Source organism: Python bivittatus, unplaced genomic scaffold (genome assembly GCF_059951505.1).
Source record: "Python bivittatus isolate LINGU-HERP-01145 unplaced genomic scaffold, Pbiv_v1 ctg000820_np1212, whole genome shotgun sequence".
In the NCBI taxonomy this organism is placed as follows: Eukaryota; Metazoa; Chordata; class Lepidosauria; order Squamata; family Pythonidae; genus Python; species Python bivittatus.
The window spans coordinates 457965-475207 of record NW_028277107.1 but is presented as its reverse complement, the minus strand read 5'-3'; the positions used below and the strand labels follow the sequence as shown (position 1 = coordinate 475207).

Sequence of the window (17243 nt, the reverse complement as noted above, 5' to 3'; positions counted from 1 at the left end):
TTGGAAGATATTATTTATGTGTGTATTTGGTTTTATTGTGTTTTTATACTATTTTAATTGTATTTTAACTAATATTTATTTGTTGTTTTTATTGTAAACCGCCCAGAGTAACTTCCTTGTGAGATGGGTGGTGTCTAAATTTAAAATAAATAGATATAAAAATAAGCATTTGGTGTGTGTACAATCAATATGCTGATGATACCTAATTATACCTGGCTACTCTGGGTTGTAGGGTGTGAAGGAAAAATAATAAAATAAAGCTGGAAACTCTCCCTCCTCCCACTTGCCTCTCCTGCAGCAAACTCTTTACTCCCCCATTCCCCCTGCCTCTCTTTCTGCCTCCCCTGCCGCTCCTGCAAACACTTTTCTTCACTTCCTTCTGCCATTCTTTGCTCCTGCAAAACAAGATCAGCTCCAAGCCATTGCATGACCCAAGAGCAATCATGTTCCGCTGCCGAAAATATCCCTCTTGACACTATCCCACTGAAACAGTGGGAGGTCCATCTCCTCTCTGCTTAAGGGTTTCCTTAAAGGTTTACTTTACTGGATAAGAAGACAGACAAAATGAAATTTCCTAGTTGGACCTCTACAGATTTGCCCAAGGAAAATTTCCACTCCTTCATTTCCCAGGTGTCAGGGGAGTTCCCACTTTGGAGAGGGTGAAGAGATGGAGAGAGGTGGACACCTAAGAGCACCTTTTCAAATTGTGCAGCCTGGGAATTACTCCATGCTTGTAATATTGGCTTAACTCATTGAAACCACTTAGGGAGTGGCTGCAAGGGGCTGGGAGGAAGGGGCAATATGGCCAATTTGCTTTCAGCAGGATAGGTGGTAGCAGTGGGACCATGCCAGAACCATGGCAAGACCATCCAGAGGTATTTAGAGGTTGAACCTAGGAAGCCTAGTGTATTACAAATCTTTTTAGAGATGGGAAACACATACACAAAATTATGACTCTGAGAAAAAGATTGCAGAAGTAATCAGATATTGATTTATGCTTTCACAACTAGCTGCTCCTTGGTATTTAGATCTGGTCTTAGTAAAATAATGTAGCACTTAGGGAAAAAGATGAAGCCCAGCAGGCCAGCACTGGAGGCCAAAATGGAGAAGATCTGCACAGCCACCATGTACTTCCCTTTGGTGCTCAGGTAGGAGGGCACGAAGGACACCCAGACACTGCAGAAGACCAGCATGCTGAAGGTGATCAGCTTGGCTTCATTGAAGGCCCCAGGGAGGTTCCTGGCCAGGAAAGCCACCATGAAGCAGATGGCAGCCAGGAAGCCCATGTAGCCAAGAGCAATATAAAACATGGCAAAAGACCCTTCATTGCATTGCAGGATGATCTCTCCTGGTTGGGTGTGCATGTCAGAATCAGGAAATGGGGGACAGACCACCAGCCAGATGCTGCAGATGACCACCTGGATACTGGAAGAACAAAGGATGATGGAGTTGGCCAGACTCCTCCCCAGCCACCTCCTCACTCTGTTCCCTGGCTTTGTGGCCAGAAAGGCAAGGACTACCGTGACTGTTTTGGCCAAGACAGAAGAGACAGCAATTGAGAAGACGATGCTGAAGGCTGTCTGTCGGAGAAGGCAAGTGGCTCTCCTTGGCCGGCCAATGAAGAGGAAGGTGGTCAAGATGGAAAGCAGGAGAGAGACGAGGAGGATGTAAGAGAGGTCCCGGTTGTTGGCTTTGACGATGGGAGTTTCTCTGTATTTCACAAAGTTTGCTAGTACAAACACAGTAGGTAAGGACAAGGAAAGTGCAAGAGCAACCAAGATGGTCCCCAGATATTCATTGTAGGCCAGAAAGCTTAATTCCTTAGCGACACATTTATCTCGCTTCTTATTTGGATGCTGGTCTTCTGGACATTTGGTGCAATGATCTGCATCTGAAGAGAAGAAAAGTAACATTTACCAGGTTCAGCCCCTAATCTAGTCTATTCTATGCCACCAGCAAAGACGCTGCATGGGGTAAGAAACAGAAAAATTGAAAGAAGATGCAATTTTAGGGACTGTGACCAACTTTATGAAACTGTGAGGGCACTTTTCTGCTTTTTAACCCTGGTGGAGGATGCATGCGAATGAGTTAGCAGTTCATCTTTCATATCTTGGCTTCCTAGTCTGTCTATTTTTAAATATGTTTCAGAAATAAACCAATCAAGGTGAGATCTTCACAGAGGGAGAAGTGTCAGCCTTTTTATTGAAAGGCTGCTTCACGTTGGAGTCACGCACCTTCCTGAGAGGTGAAGGTCCCCTCCGCACAGAAAACACAGTCATAGCAGCAAATGGGCTCCCCTTCCTGACCCACCTTGAAAAATCCAGACTGACACCTTTCTACACACCTGGAGGGAAGCAGACTCTGAGCAGAAAAAGGGGAACATAAAGGAGAGTACATTAGGGTTGTCATCAAAGGAAAGAAAAAGTAGACTAGGTCCATGTTGTAAGAGTTACCACATTCAGCACCGAATGAAACTCTCGCGAAACACAGGTTCATCCAAAGAAGTTTACTTGGGTGTAATGCACGTAATACAAACAAAGCCAGGGTTGATTTGGCACGGTTACATAGAGTGGTTTTATAAGGTTCCCTCCTTGACCCAGATTTACCCCCTCTTTCCCGCCCTTCTCCATTTGCCTCAGTTACTGAGTTGCCCGGGGTATTTCCCCCTCGCCCAAGTGGCAGATTCAGCCGTGTTTCTTTGTCTCTCTGATTGCTGTCCTTTGTCTGTGGGGTTGTTGAGTTCATTGGGCTTTTCTTCTGCAGGCTAAGCCGGGAATTCTTGATTGATCAACGATCGCTGGGCTTCCAAGCCGCTGCGGTTTGCACTGCCTGGGCTGCTCAAGGGAAGCCGGCTTTGTTACAAAGTATCCGCTTCTGCCCTGAGTTAATCACCGCCACCTGCTGGCAATTAACTTGTGGTTCGCCGGACTTCCTCTTTTCTGCTGCCTGCACCTGAGGTGGTGAAACTGACTAGGGGCGGTGCAACTGAGCAGCGGTGTTTGCTGGTGAGTCTGACACATGTAACGGAAGCAGCTGTTTATCCTGGAATCTCCCTTCTGGGAGATCAAAGCATCTGAGTCTAGGAAGAGATCTTCCTTCTTTTTCACCTCCAGACTGTGGAATAGTCTGCAATGAGAGATTAGGTTTGCCTGGATTCTGTTGGCCTTCGAGAGAAATGGTCAAATGGAGCTCTTCCAGGAGTCCTTTGTAAGAGCCAGCCTAGCATTTTAAGAATTGGTTATTGTATTGTGTGTGTTTCATTTCTGTAAACCACCGTGAGGCACATGATTATGGCAGCTGAAAATTGCATATATAAAAAAGAAACAAATAAGTAAACTCTGTCTTCCAGTGAGTCTGCTGCCTCAATCTTTTACATATTTGTCTACTGTTCATCATGAGTTTTAGTCCACATCTATAAAACATGGAAAGCATTATAAAAATAAAAGCAAAATGTCATTGTTCGAATTGGGAATCCAGACTCCCTTAATCAGGCGTAGCAGTGGACATGTAAGCTACAAAGGTCAGGAGAGGTTCTCTGCAACTCTCCTGAACCCTTGAAGGGCTTCAGAGACTTCACAGAAGCTCCACAGAGAACCTGTTGATCAATGCCAATGCTGAAGAGGACAAATAGCAATGAAATGGTTTTCCCCACCTTGTTAGACCTTTGGGGCCAGATAGCAGCATCCTGGTCGATGGCAAACTTCGGTTCCTGGGATTTCTGTCTTGCAAAACTCCCAAACTTCACCCTGACCACAGACTTGTTGGGAAACCATATCCAGTTCACAATCTCCAAGTCAGCTGCCAGCTCTCCGTTCTTGTCCAAATATACCCCATCCACGGAATCGTTGTAAAACTGGGGGGTTTCCAGGAAAGGATGGAGCTAGAAAGGGAAGAACATCAACAACAAACATCTTGCAGCCTTTCACATAATTAAGAATGAGTCTCCCTTGTGCCATTCTTGAGCCAGGATCTTCTGATTCACTGAATAGCTAAAGCCTCCCCATCAAGGACGAACATGGGTATCATCTGCCCTGGTTCTCTTATACAGTGTTTTTTTAATTTCTCAGCCTATGTTGCAGCCCTAGGACTTTCTGGTGGTGTCCCATCCCCGTCCTCCCTAGGCCTCACCCTCCAAAGCTTCTAAGCCCAGACGTGAAGGGCCAGCTGCAGTCACCTTTTCAGTCCTGATTCATTGTGGTTCCCTACCTGAACGGCTATGAAACTCATTCATGATTGAAGGCCCCAATTTTATTCATGGATACTTTTTTTCCCTGTGTTAGGAGATTTGGCAGTTGAAGCCTTTAGATGGATACATTATCACTGTCATATATTTATCTCTGAATTGAATACTAATTTGAACTCTAAATCTAAATCTAGACCTAGATCCATGTATATCTGGATTTACATCTATGGCTCTCTTCCAGAAGAGAGGGACTTCACTTGTGCTTGCTACATTGGTAGAAGGAGTTCCCCAGAGTAAGAATACAGGAATGTCCGTAATCAACTGCCCCTTAAGAGGGAATGTTGGAAACGTACACTTGGTTTTCCGTGGAAAAAGTGAGAGGTGAAGTCCCTGGAACTGAACCCAAAGCCTTGAAGGAATGGAAATGAGCTGCTGGGCAGGTTCAGTTGTGAAATGTCCATAAAGATGAGTTGATCAGATGTTCTGGGTTGAATTTCTGGGAATCTTTGGCCCACTTTGAGATGGATGGGAGGAGCCTGACCACATTACTCTCAATGTAAGAAGCAGCTTGAGCCACAAGCTTCATTCTTTCTTCAAATGTCACTGTGAATACAGAGGTATCAACTTCTCTTTAGGAAACCCTACTATGGCCACTTCATTGGGCCCAGTTTGCTCGTCACACCCAAGTATTCTTTGTTGTACCAACCCCAGTCTGAGTCTAAATCACTCAACTTACTATTAGTTTAAAAGTTAAAAAAATAAGCAATAGAAAGGACATATTGCTGGTTGCCCTTAACGAATGGTGATTCTTTGGACAGGGTCCCAGCACCATCCATTTTGGTAGCGAGGATGGAGGGAGAATGACAGAGGGAGGGAGGGGTCACTGCAGACACAAGCAAATGCCCAGTTAGAAACTGGTTATGCATTTATTCAATTTACAAGACTGCCTAATTGCAATGACTGGTTAGGAGGGTGGAAGGATGGTATCTTCCTGCAGAGAAGGAGCAGAGAAAACACTATTCTCCAGAGACAGAGGGGTCTCACCAGATGTGGCAGCTGTTACCACATTGCCTGCTACAAGGGAGGCAATATGAGGGTGCAATAAACGGGACCAAGATATAGTTCCAAGTCCCTGGAACTCAACCTGGAGATGTCTGCCTTGAGGGAAGAGGAAATGAGCTGCTGGGAATGGGTTCAGTTGTGAAATGACATTAAATATGAGTTGATAGACATTCTGTGTTGAGTTTCTGGGAATCTTTGGCCCAGTTTGAGATGGATGGCAGGAGCCGGACCATATTATTCTCAATTTAAGAAGCAGATTGAGCCACAAGCTTCATCCTCTCTTCAAATGTCTCTGTGAACACAGAGGTATAAACTTCTGTATTGTCGAAGGCTTTCACGGCCGGCATACAATCGCTGTGTGGCCGTGTTCTGGAGGTTTTGTTTCCTAACGTTAGGAAACAAAACCTCCAGAACACGGCCACACAGCCCGGAAGACCCACACCAGCCATCATATAAACTTCTGTTTAGGAAACCCTAATATTGCCACTTCATTGAGGCCATTTTGCTCCTCACACCCAAGTATTCTTTGTTGTACCAATCCTATTCTAAATCTAAATCACTAAACTTACTATTAGTTTATACGTTACAGAAATAAGTAGTAGAAAGGACATATTGCTGGTGTCAGGTTCGGTCAGCATGGGGCTTCAGGGAAGCTCGCAGCCAGACCACGCGGAATCCACCGGCGGTAGCTAGCGGGGAAAAGAGGAACTGAAAGCGCCGCTAATTAACGGGCCACCTGCGCCCAGCCAACCGGAAAACCGCAGCGGAAGCTTTTAACTATAAACTGATAACGGCGCGAGCCAGCAATGAACGGGGCCGCAGGCAGCGAAACAAGATCGCAACGCAGCACAGAACCCGCGGGCTTGCACGTAACGGGGAGGAACCAACCCAGCCGGAGGGGGACTGGCAATCAAGGACAATAGACCCTGACCGATCCTGCCATCATGAACAATCAAGGGGGATTATTGGGGGCCCATAATCCGCAGCTGCAACGTGATCGCGGGGCGGGAAAAAAGCGCGGGAAGGGGGGAATATAACAAGTGATGCAATTGTACCAAGCCAGTCCTGGCTTTGCTTGTGACTACTACGTTACGCATGAGTAAACCTTCTTTGTGAACCACACGTGTCATGAGAGTTTCTCTGTCGAACGGGGCAAACCTTACAGCTGGTTGCCCCTAAAGAATGGAGATGCTTTGGACAGGGTCCCAGCACCATCCATTTTGGTAGTGAGGATGGGGGGAGAATGATAAAGCGAGGGAAACGTCACAGCAGAAACAACCAAATGCACAGTTAGAAACTGGTTATGCATTTATTCAATTTACAAGACTGCCTAACTGGCAATGACTGATTAGGAGGATAGAAGGCTCCAGGAGAGGCAGCCAGACTAATTCTGTGGAAAAGACCCTCCCATCTGGATGGAAGGATGGCAGCTTCCTGCAGAGAAGGAGCAGGGAAAATGCAGTTCTCCAGAGACAGAGGAGTCTCAACAGATGTGGCAGCTGTTACCACATCACCTGCAAGAAGGGAGGCAAGATGTGGGTGGAATAAATGGGACCAACATGAAGCAGGATCCAGAGGATAAATTTTCCAATTGCCCTTTCTTATCCTAGCCTTCTCCTCCCTCTCTTTATCTACCATACAAACATGATAGTTAATGTCAGCATGACAGCGTCATTTGTTTGAAGGAGTGTGTTTGGGATTACCTTCTCAGAATAATCTGGCTTCCCCTCTCCATTTGCTAACTTCCTCCTGCTTAAGTAATTTTAAAAGTAATGGTTGTGTTCAGCTGAGATTCTTCGATGGAAAAGGAAATACCTGCCAAGGCTGTAGCCTTTCCAGTCCCAAGATCTTTCCAGCTTCCTTCAGCATCCTCCTCTTGGATCTGGAGACATAGGCAGCATTTAGGGTTCGTGCCACAGCCCAGACGGCGTTGTAAACATGGTGGCTGTCAAGAGAAAGGGTGGCTTCAACCTCCTCCTGTCGTAGACTTTCCATTTCTTCATCCTCTTCGCATCTCAACCAGCCCTTAACAGAAAAGGGATGCTTTTGAAATGAACACGGAAAAACTTTGCTGCCAAACTCAAAGATTGAAGGGGAGAAGAGGTAAACAACATCACGTTCTATCCATTTCTTTGTCTGAATGGAGAAGGTGAAAATGCTGTGAACACGCTGGAAATCTTGATACTGCAAGTTCAAAGTAAGATCCCCCATGGCTGTTACGATCCAGATTTTTCCTACAGTAGGTTTTATCAAGAGCTGCAACATATGGTCAATGAATGCCATTCCATAGAAATAGAAAGTATGCAAAGTGGGCTCTGCATAGTAAATAAATACATTGACTTGTTTCCATCTGAGGTATAAATCAGCATCCAAACTGTATAAATTCATATTGTGCCCAGATATACTTTGTGAGAAAACAGCACAAATGCCATTTTGGGTGAGTAAAGGTGTTAAAGTTTTGAAGAACCTTTCTCCGTTATCAGTTTCTGGAGCAACAAGAGCCACTGAGGTCCATCTGAAATACTGGATCATTTTAACCATTGCTGCATATTGGATTCCTTCTTTTGGGAGCATCCGGTAGAAAAAGGGGAACTGGGTTTTATCATTCAGATCATCAGAAACAAAAGCATAAGCAATCTGGAGAAAATAGAAGGAACTTGTCATGACCCGTGAAATCCAATTCATGTATTATTCATTCCGAATTGTAAGTAATTCCAAATTGTAATATGATTGCAGCACCAACAAACACACTCAAAATGGAGACTTGCTCAGTTCTTCAGGGCAACACAAGAAAGCCAAAGAATTTGCCATCATGCCAGTCAGCCTTTGTTTGACATTTCTGAGGGAAAGGATCTCAGATATTGAGTACATGAGCCAGACATGCAGACTGGCAGCAGTGCCCTTCCCTACCTCGGTAGCAAAAGCATCACTCAGATCAGCGTCTGGTGACTTCATGGACACACCCCTACAGCTTTCTCATCAGATGTATGGAAGTGGGTTGCCAATGCCTTACTGTGGGATTTACTTATTTATTTTTTTAACTTCCCAGTCTATCCTACAGCCTGATGGTCTCCCCTCCAAGTCTCAACCAGGACCAAGATGCTTAGAAGGAAAGGTACAGAAATCCTCATCCTCTTTTCTCCTCCGCTGTTTTCCACAAAAGCCCAGTCAAGACTGGTCCAGGAATTTATTTATTTATTTATTTATTTATTTATTTATTTATTTATTTGATTAAATTTCTCACCCACCCATCTCCCCCCAATGGGGGAGCTCTGGGCGACTCACAACAAACATTAAAAACATAAATATATATAACCACAGAAAGCATAAGTTAAAAGCATTCCTAAAAAGGAGAAGAAGAGTCCAAGAAGATGAAAAATCTGAGGCTGAAGACAGGAGGCCTCTATGGGGCTAGCCATCCCCATGCTTGAGGTATTCCCTCCCCACTCCAGGCCAAGTGGCAGAACCCGGTCTTAAAAGCCTTACAGAAAGCCAGGAATGAGGGGGCCAATTGCACCTCCAGGGGCTACCAAAGAGCCTGGGCTACTGCAGAGAAGGCCCACCTTCTGGACCCCGCTAATGGAAGTTCTTTTATTTATTTATTTATTTATTTATTTATTTATTTATTCGGCTTGTATGCCGCCCATCTCCCCCACGGGTGACTCTGGGTGGCTCACAATAAAAATGAAGGGGGTCTGAAACATGCCCTCTCTGTGTGATCGGGTGGGACAGGTTGAAGTCATAGGGGAGAGGGGGTCCCTTACATAACCTGGTTCCATGCCATGTAGGGCTCAAAAGGTGATAACCAACACCTTGAATTGGACCCAGAAGCAAACTCACACCCAATGCAGCTCGCGGAGCAGAGGTGTTACATGGGCCCTCCTTGGGGCTCCAACAATATCCCGCACAGCTGCATTCTGGACCAGCTGTGGCTTCTGGATACTCTTCAAGGGTAGCCCCATGTACAGCACATTGCAGTAGTCTATCTGGGAGATAACAAGGGCATGAGTGACTGTTCAAAGGGCATCCAATTAATCCCTTCTTGTATGTATTTTAAATTATCTTACCGTTAGATAAATAACTATCTTTATATAACATGTTTGATTTGCAGAAATGTCATAGGACTGCAATACTCATCAACAGCTGGAGCAGATGGTAGCCATTCTCACAGAACTGAGATGGGGGCTTTTAATACATTCTTTCGTTTACCCAAATCAATTTTTGATTTTGTTTTGGAATTTGGAATTTTATTTCAATGGAGAGGAACAGTGAAAGAGAGGTTTTCCTCTTAGAGAAGAAACCGCTATAAAATTAGCGATTGCACTCTTGATCAACCAGTTTTATGTCTCTACTACAGCATTAAACATCTCTTGTGTATTTTTGGAATAATCGTGGAGATTCCAGGGAAGAAACTGACCATAATCCACACCTTTACCTGCTTACCTGAGGGATTTTGTAGATGCTGAGCATGGTTGCAACATGTCGGGAGAGGTCAGATTCGGTCCCTTCAAGAACAGCCAGCAGATTTTTCTGTCTTCCGCATTTGTAGTTTGGAACATTTGCCTCCCCAGCAGAAAGCAGGTCCAGCAAGGCTTCAGCATTCATCTCTGCATTGAAATTGCTGTCATGGACATTGTAGCCCAAAGTGATGTTGGGTAAGATGAGGGGATTCTGGTTTATCTCACGGATGGCAATCAAGAAGGACAGGAGGTACCAGACATGCATGGTTTTATACCTGAAAAAACAGAAGATGTACCATTATCACAAATTCAATTGTAGTACCCCATTCACTTCTTGTTTCCTTATTGATATGAAGAGGAAGAAGTAGCAATCTTAATTCAGGAAAGGAAATATGGTGGGGCAGGCATGAGTGGAACTGGGTGGGATGATACTCATGATTGGGGGATGGGCTGCAGACTTTGACCCAACATCTGAAGAAAAGGAAGCGCTCTGAAGCTTAATAAAAAGGAGAAAAGGACTGATGCTGGTCTCTTCTAAAAAATTTGGATGTGAACTGAATATAAAAATAGTACATTCAACCTCTAAGCTTAAGAGTAAATGATGTAGAAACTTAAGAAGTAAAAAGGATGCATCATTAAATATCTTCACCGTTACAGAAAAGTTAAATTTACAATGAATGCTATAGAGAAAACTTAGATGGTTTACAGATGTAACTGCAGGAATGATTTCTAAAAAAACAGTGGAAATATAAAAATCAGATTGGTTCATTCTTCCACGTTTGGTTGCATTGTAAAGCTCAGCATGTTCAGAAAATGAATAAAACTCTTTCCTTTCCAGCCTGCATTTTTTCTATTACAGATCACAAACTCTAAATTTCTACAAAGTGCATTCAATGAGCTTTCCATACGGTAAGAAATTCAAGAATACTTTACGCTTCATACTGGAAAGCATGTATAATTCATTCTGCAAAATAAAATCTGTGGGACTGTGCCTCAAGATCTAAAATAACCTTGTGTTTGCAGTTGAGGCAACCTGGAAACCATTTTTGGACCAGCTTCTACCACATCTGAAATTGAGGTTTTTCTCAGCTTGAACTTCTAACATATAAACCTTCTGTAAGTTGTTAAATCAGGAGAGATTTTGAATTCATGAGACTGGAATTACTATAATCTTTCGTATTATTCCACAATTGAATCTGGCTCATTACTGTTATTGCTGTATTAATTTTATTTTAATAGGATCTGTACTTTTTACATTCACTATTAAATATATAGATTGAAATTGATGTATACCAAAAAATCTTTATTAAAGATGCAGACCCAAGAAGAAATCTTGTAGGTCTCCTCATGAAAGACAATTTCAAATCCTTTCTGCTGATGTTTAATCTTTTGGAAAGTTCTGTCATCACAGGCTGTTGTTTTTTATATTATCCCCACCAAATCCCAATATCATTATTGTCTCCTTCATAGGAAAATTGCCCAGCATTTCAAAACCTTTTCTTTTATTCAGGTTTTAAGTGAACCAGCAGTATTTTTCCTTTTGTTGCTCATTTCTGAGATCATTTCTGAGAATCATTTTGGTGATTAATAAAAGAGGCCCACTCACTGCTCATTTCCAGCTCTCATTTCTGAAGGACAAAAGTCCATGACCTCACAGATTCATTTTTGGTCTGTGCTGTTATATGTAACTTACTTCTATTGTTAAAGGTTTCAAGCAACCAGCCAGTATGAGCTGCAAGAGACTGAAAGCAAGCTGGCCTCAGGGAGGTTACCTTCTTGCCATGATCCCCAGGATCCATATTTCCCTCTCCTCCCCCTTTCTGCTGATCGACCCCAAAATCAGGTGTTAAGTGGGAAGTGCAGATGCAGTTGGTCCTTGTCTGCCCTGCCTGGCCTTGAAGGCTCTCCTGCCCAGCCAGCTGCAGGGAGAAGGGGGGAAATTTGGCCATGGGGCTTTGGGGACGAAGAAGATGTCCTGAGTTTTGTCCATTGTGTCACTTACGAGGAATAATGGCTCTGAGTTCTGTCTCTTGTCAAACCCAGTTTTTAATATCAGGAGAGAAACTCTCTCAGCTCCCCAATTTTTCTGAGAAAGTGAGAGCCTCAGCCTCCACCTCCCTTCTCACTGTAACCACTTGCCAATTTCCCTCCACTTCATTTCTCTTCAGAGGTTTTGCACAGCAGACATGATTCTTGCTGGGCATCTGAAGGTCAGGCCACCTTGGTTTGCTCTTTAGGTCAAAAGGAGCTTCTCCAGCTGAAACAGCAGCTCAGGCATTTGGCTTTGCCTCAGTGTTGATGCGTCTCCAACCTTTCCTCACCTCCAACAGAAATTTAGGAGGGACAAGATCATGGGAAGAGACTAAAATAAGGTAGAGATAATTAGCAGCAAATCAACTAGCAGCACCTCCATCCAAACACTGACTCACCAGCGGAAAGGTTGGTTGGAGGGAATCTCGGTGAAAGTGTAAAGTGGATTTAGACCTTTCTCTGCAGTGATGACTCCCCCAAAGATATAATCGCCTGGCCTGAAGTGATTTACCCATTCTAACAGACCTCGTTGTGAAGTCAAGAGGCATTTTGCCTTCAGCATCTCACAGGATATCTGGGGAAGGAGAAGCAGAAAGAAGAGGAGAACCATTCCTCGCCTAGCTGGCACAGCCACTTGTTCCTGACAAGCAGTCAGCAGAAGGATTAGAAGCAGCCCAAATGTGAGAGTTTGGGGGCTTCCTTGTGCAAAAGCTTTGTGTCTGAAAGAATCTGAGGGAACGAATCCTCCTCAAGTGCCCTGGTCTTCAGCTCCAAGTCTCAGTGGTACAGGAGACTTTTATGCTGCTGTCCTTTCGGGCTCAGGGCAAGACATCATCCTGTCTCCCTCTCTGCTCTGCTGTTTGTTTCAAAGGCGATCTTGAGGGAAATCCCAGGAGATCTGTTCAGAAGACAAACAAAACCATCCTCAATTGTAAATTACAAAGAGGATAAAATCAACTCTGCCACATCCTGAATTCATTGAGGTGTGTTGGGGAGGGGGGAGATGGAGCCAGAGAAAACATGTTTTCCAGATGGACCAGATGTGGTCCCCTCATCTCAGATGTTTTATGAGGAGACAAATTTAGCAGTTTGAAACGTACTTTCTATTTGAATAAATAAATCCATATTCAGGGCACATAAGGATCCCAAATATTTTGAGAGTTTCTTTTCACGTAGTCAGAAGAGAACAACCTGGTATTAGGTCTAGCTATTTTCAAAAAAATTAAAGATGGATCAGGGCCTCCTGCCTGAAAAAGGGGGATAACGAGCCTTTTCTCTATGTGTGTGTGTGTGTATGTATGTGTGTATATATGTATATATATATGTATGTGTGTGTGTGTGTATATATATATTTCAGATTTGGTCATTGCCCATCTCACTATGGAGTGATACCTGGTGGTTTACAGTAAAATCAAGAAAAAATATTATTTAAAATACAATAAAAAATACAATAAAAACCATATTCATTCATAAATAATAATACCTTGCAAGGTACGGCTGGTAGATAAGGCTATTAACCTACAGGAGCATCTTCAAGGTGCTAGCCACCCCTCTTCTTGCCCCACATGAGTTGGCAGAGCCAGGTCTTCACCCCTTTCTGGAAGGTTGAGAGAGTCGGGGCCTGCCTCACCTCTGGGGGAGGGCATTCTATAGGGTGGGGCAATGGCAGAGAAGGCTCACTTTCTGGGCCCCACCAGTCAACATTCTTTCATCAACGGGGTCCATAGCATACCATGATGGAATGTGTCTATGAAGAGGAGGGTGGTGTGAGAGATCAAGGCTATCAGGGAGGAGGGGTGCATTCCAGGAGGGGAAAGGAGACAAGAGACAATACAGTCTGCAGGGGGAGTGTGGGAAGTGAAAGAGGTTCAGGACAGCCACTCCCTAGAATCTCCCAGGGTAGATGCAGTAGTTGCTGTAGTATAGATTTAGTTTGGCAAGATTCTGTCTAGAAGGTGTAAGCAAATAAAGGAACTTGACTCAACTGGACTGTTTCACCGTTGTTCTTGGGCTGGGCCTGTCACATACTTCCTCTGCTTGATTTGGTGCAACAGGTCGATATAATGGGTGTGGGATGGTCCCTCAGGTAACCCAATCCCATGCCATGGAGTGACTACCAACACCTTGAATTGAGCCCTGACATCTGGGGGAAAAGGCATATTTTAACAGCCTTCTAGAAGGTGAAGAAAGTTGGGGCACTATGTATCTCTGGGGAGATGCTGGTATGGAATATTATTAGAAGTGACTTAGAAGACACTTTGAAGAAGGGTCTGGCTATCCTTGGGCAGTTCTTCATCAAGGAAGTTCATGTCCTGACTCTTGGCACTTTCATCCATCAGTCATGCTTTGACGGTTTCCTGATCTTTGGCACATTGTTATTCTACTCCAACCTAGAATGCTGTTCCATTTCCATGCATCTGTACATTCAGATGGATTCCATGAACTTCATTAGACTGTCACACTGTCTTATAATTTAAAAGAGAATTTCTATAAAATGATGTACCTTCAGTATTTGTCACCAGAAAGACCATCTAAGATGTATAAAGGTCCTTCTAACTGTTGATAGAAATGTGAAAAGCATGTAGGGACATTTTGCCATGCATGGTGGACTTGCAAAAAAGCAAAAAAATATTGGATACAAACATATACGATGATGAAGAGAATTTTAAAACTTAAAACCAGAGCTTTTTTTACTAGGATTTATGGACTTAAAAATGTCAGAATACAAGAGTGATATGGGAAAAAATGCATGCCACATTGGATTTACAAATGAAACCGGCTGTCTTAACAATGAAAAGGGACAAAAAAATAATACATCAGAAGAGTGTATTATTCTTGCCCCACACGAGTTGCCAGAGCCAGGTCTTCACCCCTTTCTGGAAGATCGAGAGAGTAGGGGCCTGCCTCACCTCTGGGGGTGGGCATTCTATAGGGTGGGGGCAATGGAAGAGAAGACTCACTTTCTGGGCCCCACCAGTCAACATTCTTTCATCAACAGGATCCATATCATGCCCTGATGGACAGTGCCTATGAAGAGGAGGGTGGTGTGAGAGATGAAGGCTATCAGGGAGGAGGGGGTGCATTCCAGGCAGGGAAAGGAGACAAGAGACAATACAGTCCATAGGGGGAGTGTGGGAAGCAAAAGAGGTTCAGGATACTGACTCCCTAGAATGTCCCAGGGTGGATCCACTAGTTGCTGTAGTATAGTTTTAGTCTGGCAAGATTCTGTTTAGAAGGTGTAAGCAAATAAAGGAACTTGACTCAATTGGATTGTTTCACCATTGTTCTTAGACTGGGCCTGACACCTAACCTCTCTGCTTGATTGGGTGCAACAGGTCGATATAATGGGTGTGGGACAATCCCTCAGGTATCCCAGTCCCATGCCATGTAGTGACAACCAACACCTTGAATTGGACCTGGAAGCAAACTGGCACCCAATGCAGTAATATGGAGGGCATGAGAAAAGTGCAAAAGGATTCAAATGTGGATTCCAGAAATAGGGTGGTCATAGAAAATCTGCCCTGACTGGAATTCTGGTGAATAGAATATATTTGAAAGTTTTTGGGTTCTTCTGAGCTTGCCAGATTGATTTCAGACCTGCTTGCAAGTTGAACCGTGGGACCAGGGAACCACATGTGAGAACTTGTCCCCTCAGCTGGTGGGACTGTCCCATCAGTGCCTCCTGGTCTTCTGAGAGCTTGAAATAAATAATTGCACACCAAGAACCAAAAGGAACTCCAGAAGCTTCTTCACCGAGTATGATGGTCAGAGGCTGTTCTCACTCCAAAGGAGCAGATTTTACCTGCAAGGAAGCCCTTTCTTCAAAGTATTTATTTATTTATTTATTTATTTTAAAAATGTATGTCCCTGCCTGTCTTAAACACATAACTCAGGCGATTAACAACCTATACCAAAAATAATAGTAATAATAATAATAATAATAATAATAATAGTAAACCCATATAATCAAATAATTCAATATGCAAAAGAAAACCAATATACTATAGAGCAATTCCACAAAAGCAGATCCACATACTGTATATTTGTTGTTGTTGTTTAGTCGTTAAGTCGTGTCCGACTCTTCGTGACCCCATGAACCATATTGCGCCAGGCCTTCCTGTCCTTCACTGCCTCCCTGAGTTTGCTCAGTTTCATGGTCATTGCTTCAGTGATGCTATCTAACCATCTCATCCTCTGCCGTCCTCTTCTCCTTTTGCCTTCAATCTTTCCCAGCATCAGGGTCTTCTCCAAAGAGATCTCTCTTCGCATTAGGTGACCAAAATATCTGAGCTTGAGCTTCATTATCGATCCTTCCAATGAGCAATCAGGGTTGATTTCCTTTAAGATTGACTGGTTTGACCTCCTAGCAGTCCAGGGGACTCTCAAGAGTCTTCTCCAGCACCACAGTTCAAAGGCATCAATTCTTCGGCGCTCGGCCTTTTTTATGGTCCAGCTCTCACAGCCATACATTACTACTGGAAAAACCATAGCTTTGACTATGCGGATCTTTGTCGGCAAGGTGACGTCTCTGCTTTTTAATATGCTATCTAGGCTTGCCATAGCTTTCCTCCCAAGGAGCAAGCGTCTTTTAATTTCATGGCTGCAGTCTCCGTCTGCGGTGATCTTGGAGCCCAAATAAATGAAGTCTGTTACTGCTTCCATTTCTACCCCTTCTATTTGCCAGGAATTGATGGGTCCAGATGCCATGATCTTAGTTTTTTTAATGTTGAGTTTCAAGCCAGCTTTTGCACTCTCCTCTTTCACCCTCATCAAGAGGCTCTTTAGTTCTTCTTCACTTTCTGCCATTAGGGTGGTATCGTCCGCATATCTGAGGTTGTTGATGATTCTCCCTGCAATCTTAATTCCGGCTTGTGATTCTTCCAGCCTAGCATTTCTCATGATGTACTCTGCATATAGATTAAATAAGCAGGGTGACAGTATACAGCCTTGTCGTACACCTTTCCCTATTTTGAACCAATCGGTTGTTCCATGACCGGTTCTAACTGTTGCTTCTTGGCCCGCGTACAGATTTCTCAGGAGACAGGTAAGGTGGTCTGGTATTCCCATCTCTTTAAGAATTTGCCACAGTTTGTTGTGATCCACACAATCAAAGGCTTTTGCATAGTCAATGAAGCAGAAGTAAATATTTTTCTGGAACTCTCGTGCTTTCTCCATGATCCAGCGAATGTTGGCGATTTGATCTCTAGTTCCTCTGCCTCTTCGAAACCCAGCTTGTACATCCGGTAGTTCTCGGTTCATGTATTGCTGAAGCCTAGCTTGTAGGATTTTGAGCATAACCTTGCTAGCATCTGAAATGAGTGCAATTGTGCGATAGTTTGAGCATTCTTTGGCGTTGCCCTTCTTTGGAATTGGAACGTAAACTGACCTTTTCCAATCCCGTGGCCACTGTTGCGTTTTCCAAACTTGCTGGCATATTGAGTGCAGCACTTTAACACCATCATCTTTTAGTATTTTAAATAACTCAGCTGGAATACTGTCATCTCCAC

At 43.8% G+C, this 17243-nt stretch overlaps 1 protein-coding gene across 1 annotated transcript; it reads right to left on the bottom strand.

Moving 5' to 3' along the window:
• Positions 1-992: 992 nt before the first annotated feature.
• LOC148214024 (vomeronasal type-2 receptor 26-like) lies at positions 993-14741 on the bottom strand. The gene is made up of 8 exons (XM_088128865.1): positions 14697-14741; positions 12135-12310; positions 9689-9980; positions 7651-7882; positions 6752-6759; positions 3653-3880; positions 2235-2361; positions 993-1891 (listed from the first exon to the last, which is right to left on the bottom strand). The coding sequence occupies exons 1-8, from the start codon at positions 14739-14741 to the stop codon at positions 993-995; spliced, it is 2007 nt and encodes a 668-aa protein (XP_087984991.1).
• Positions 14742-17243: the final 2502 nt, after the last annotated feature.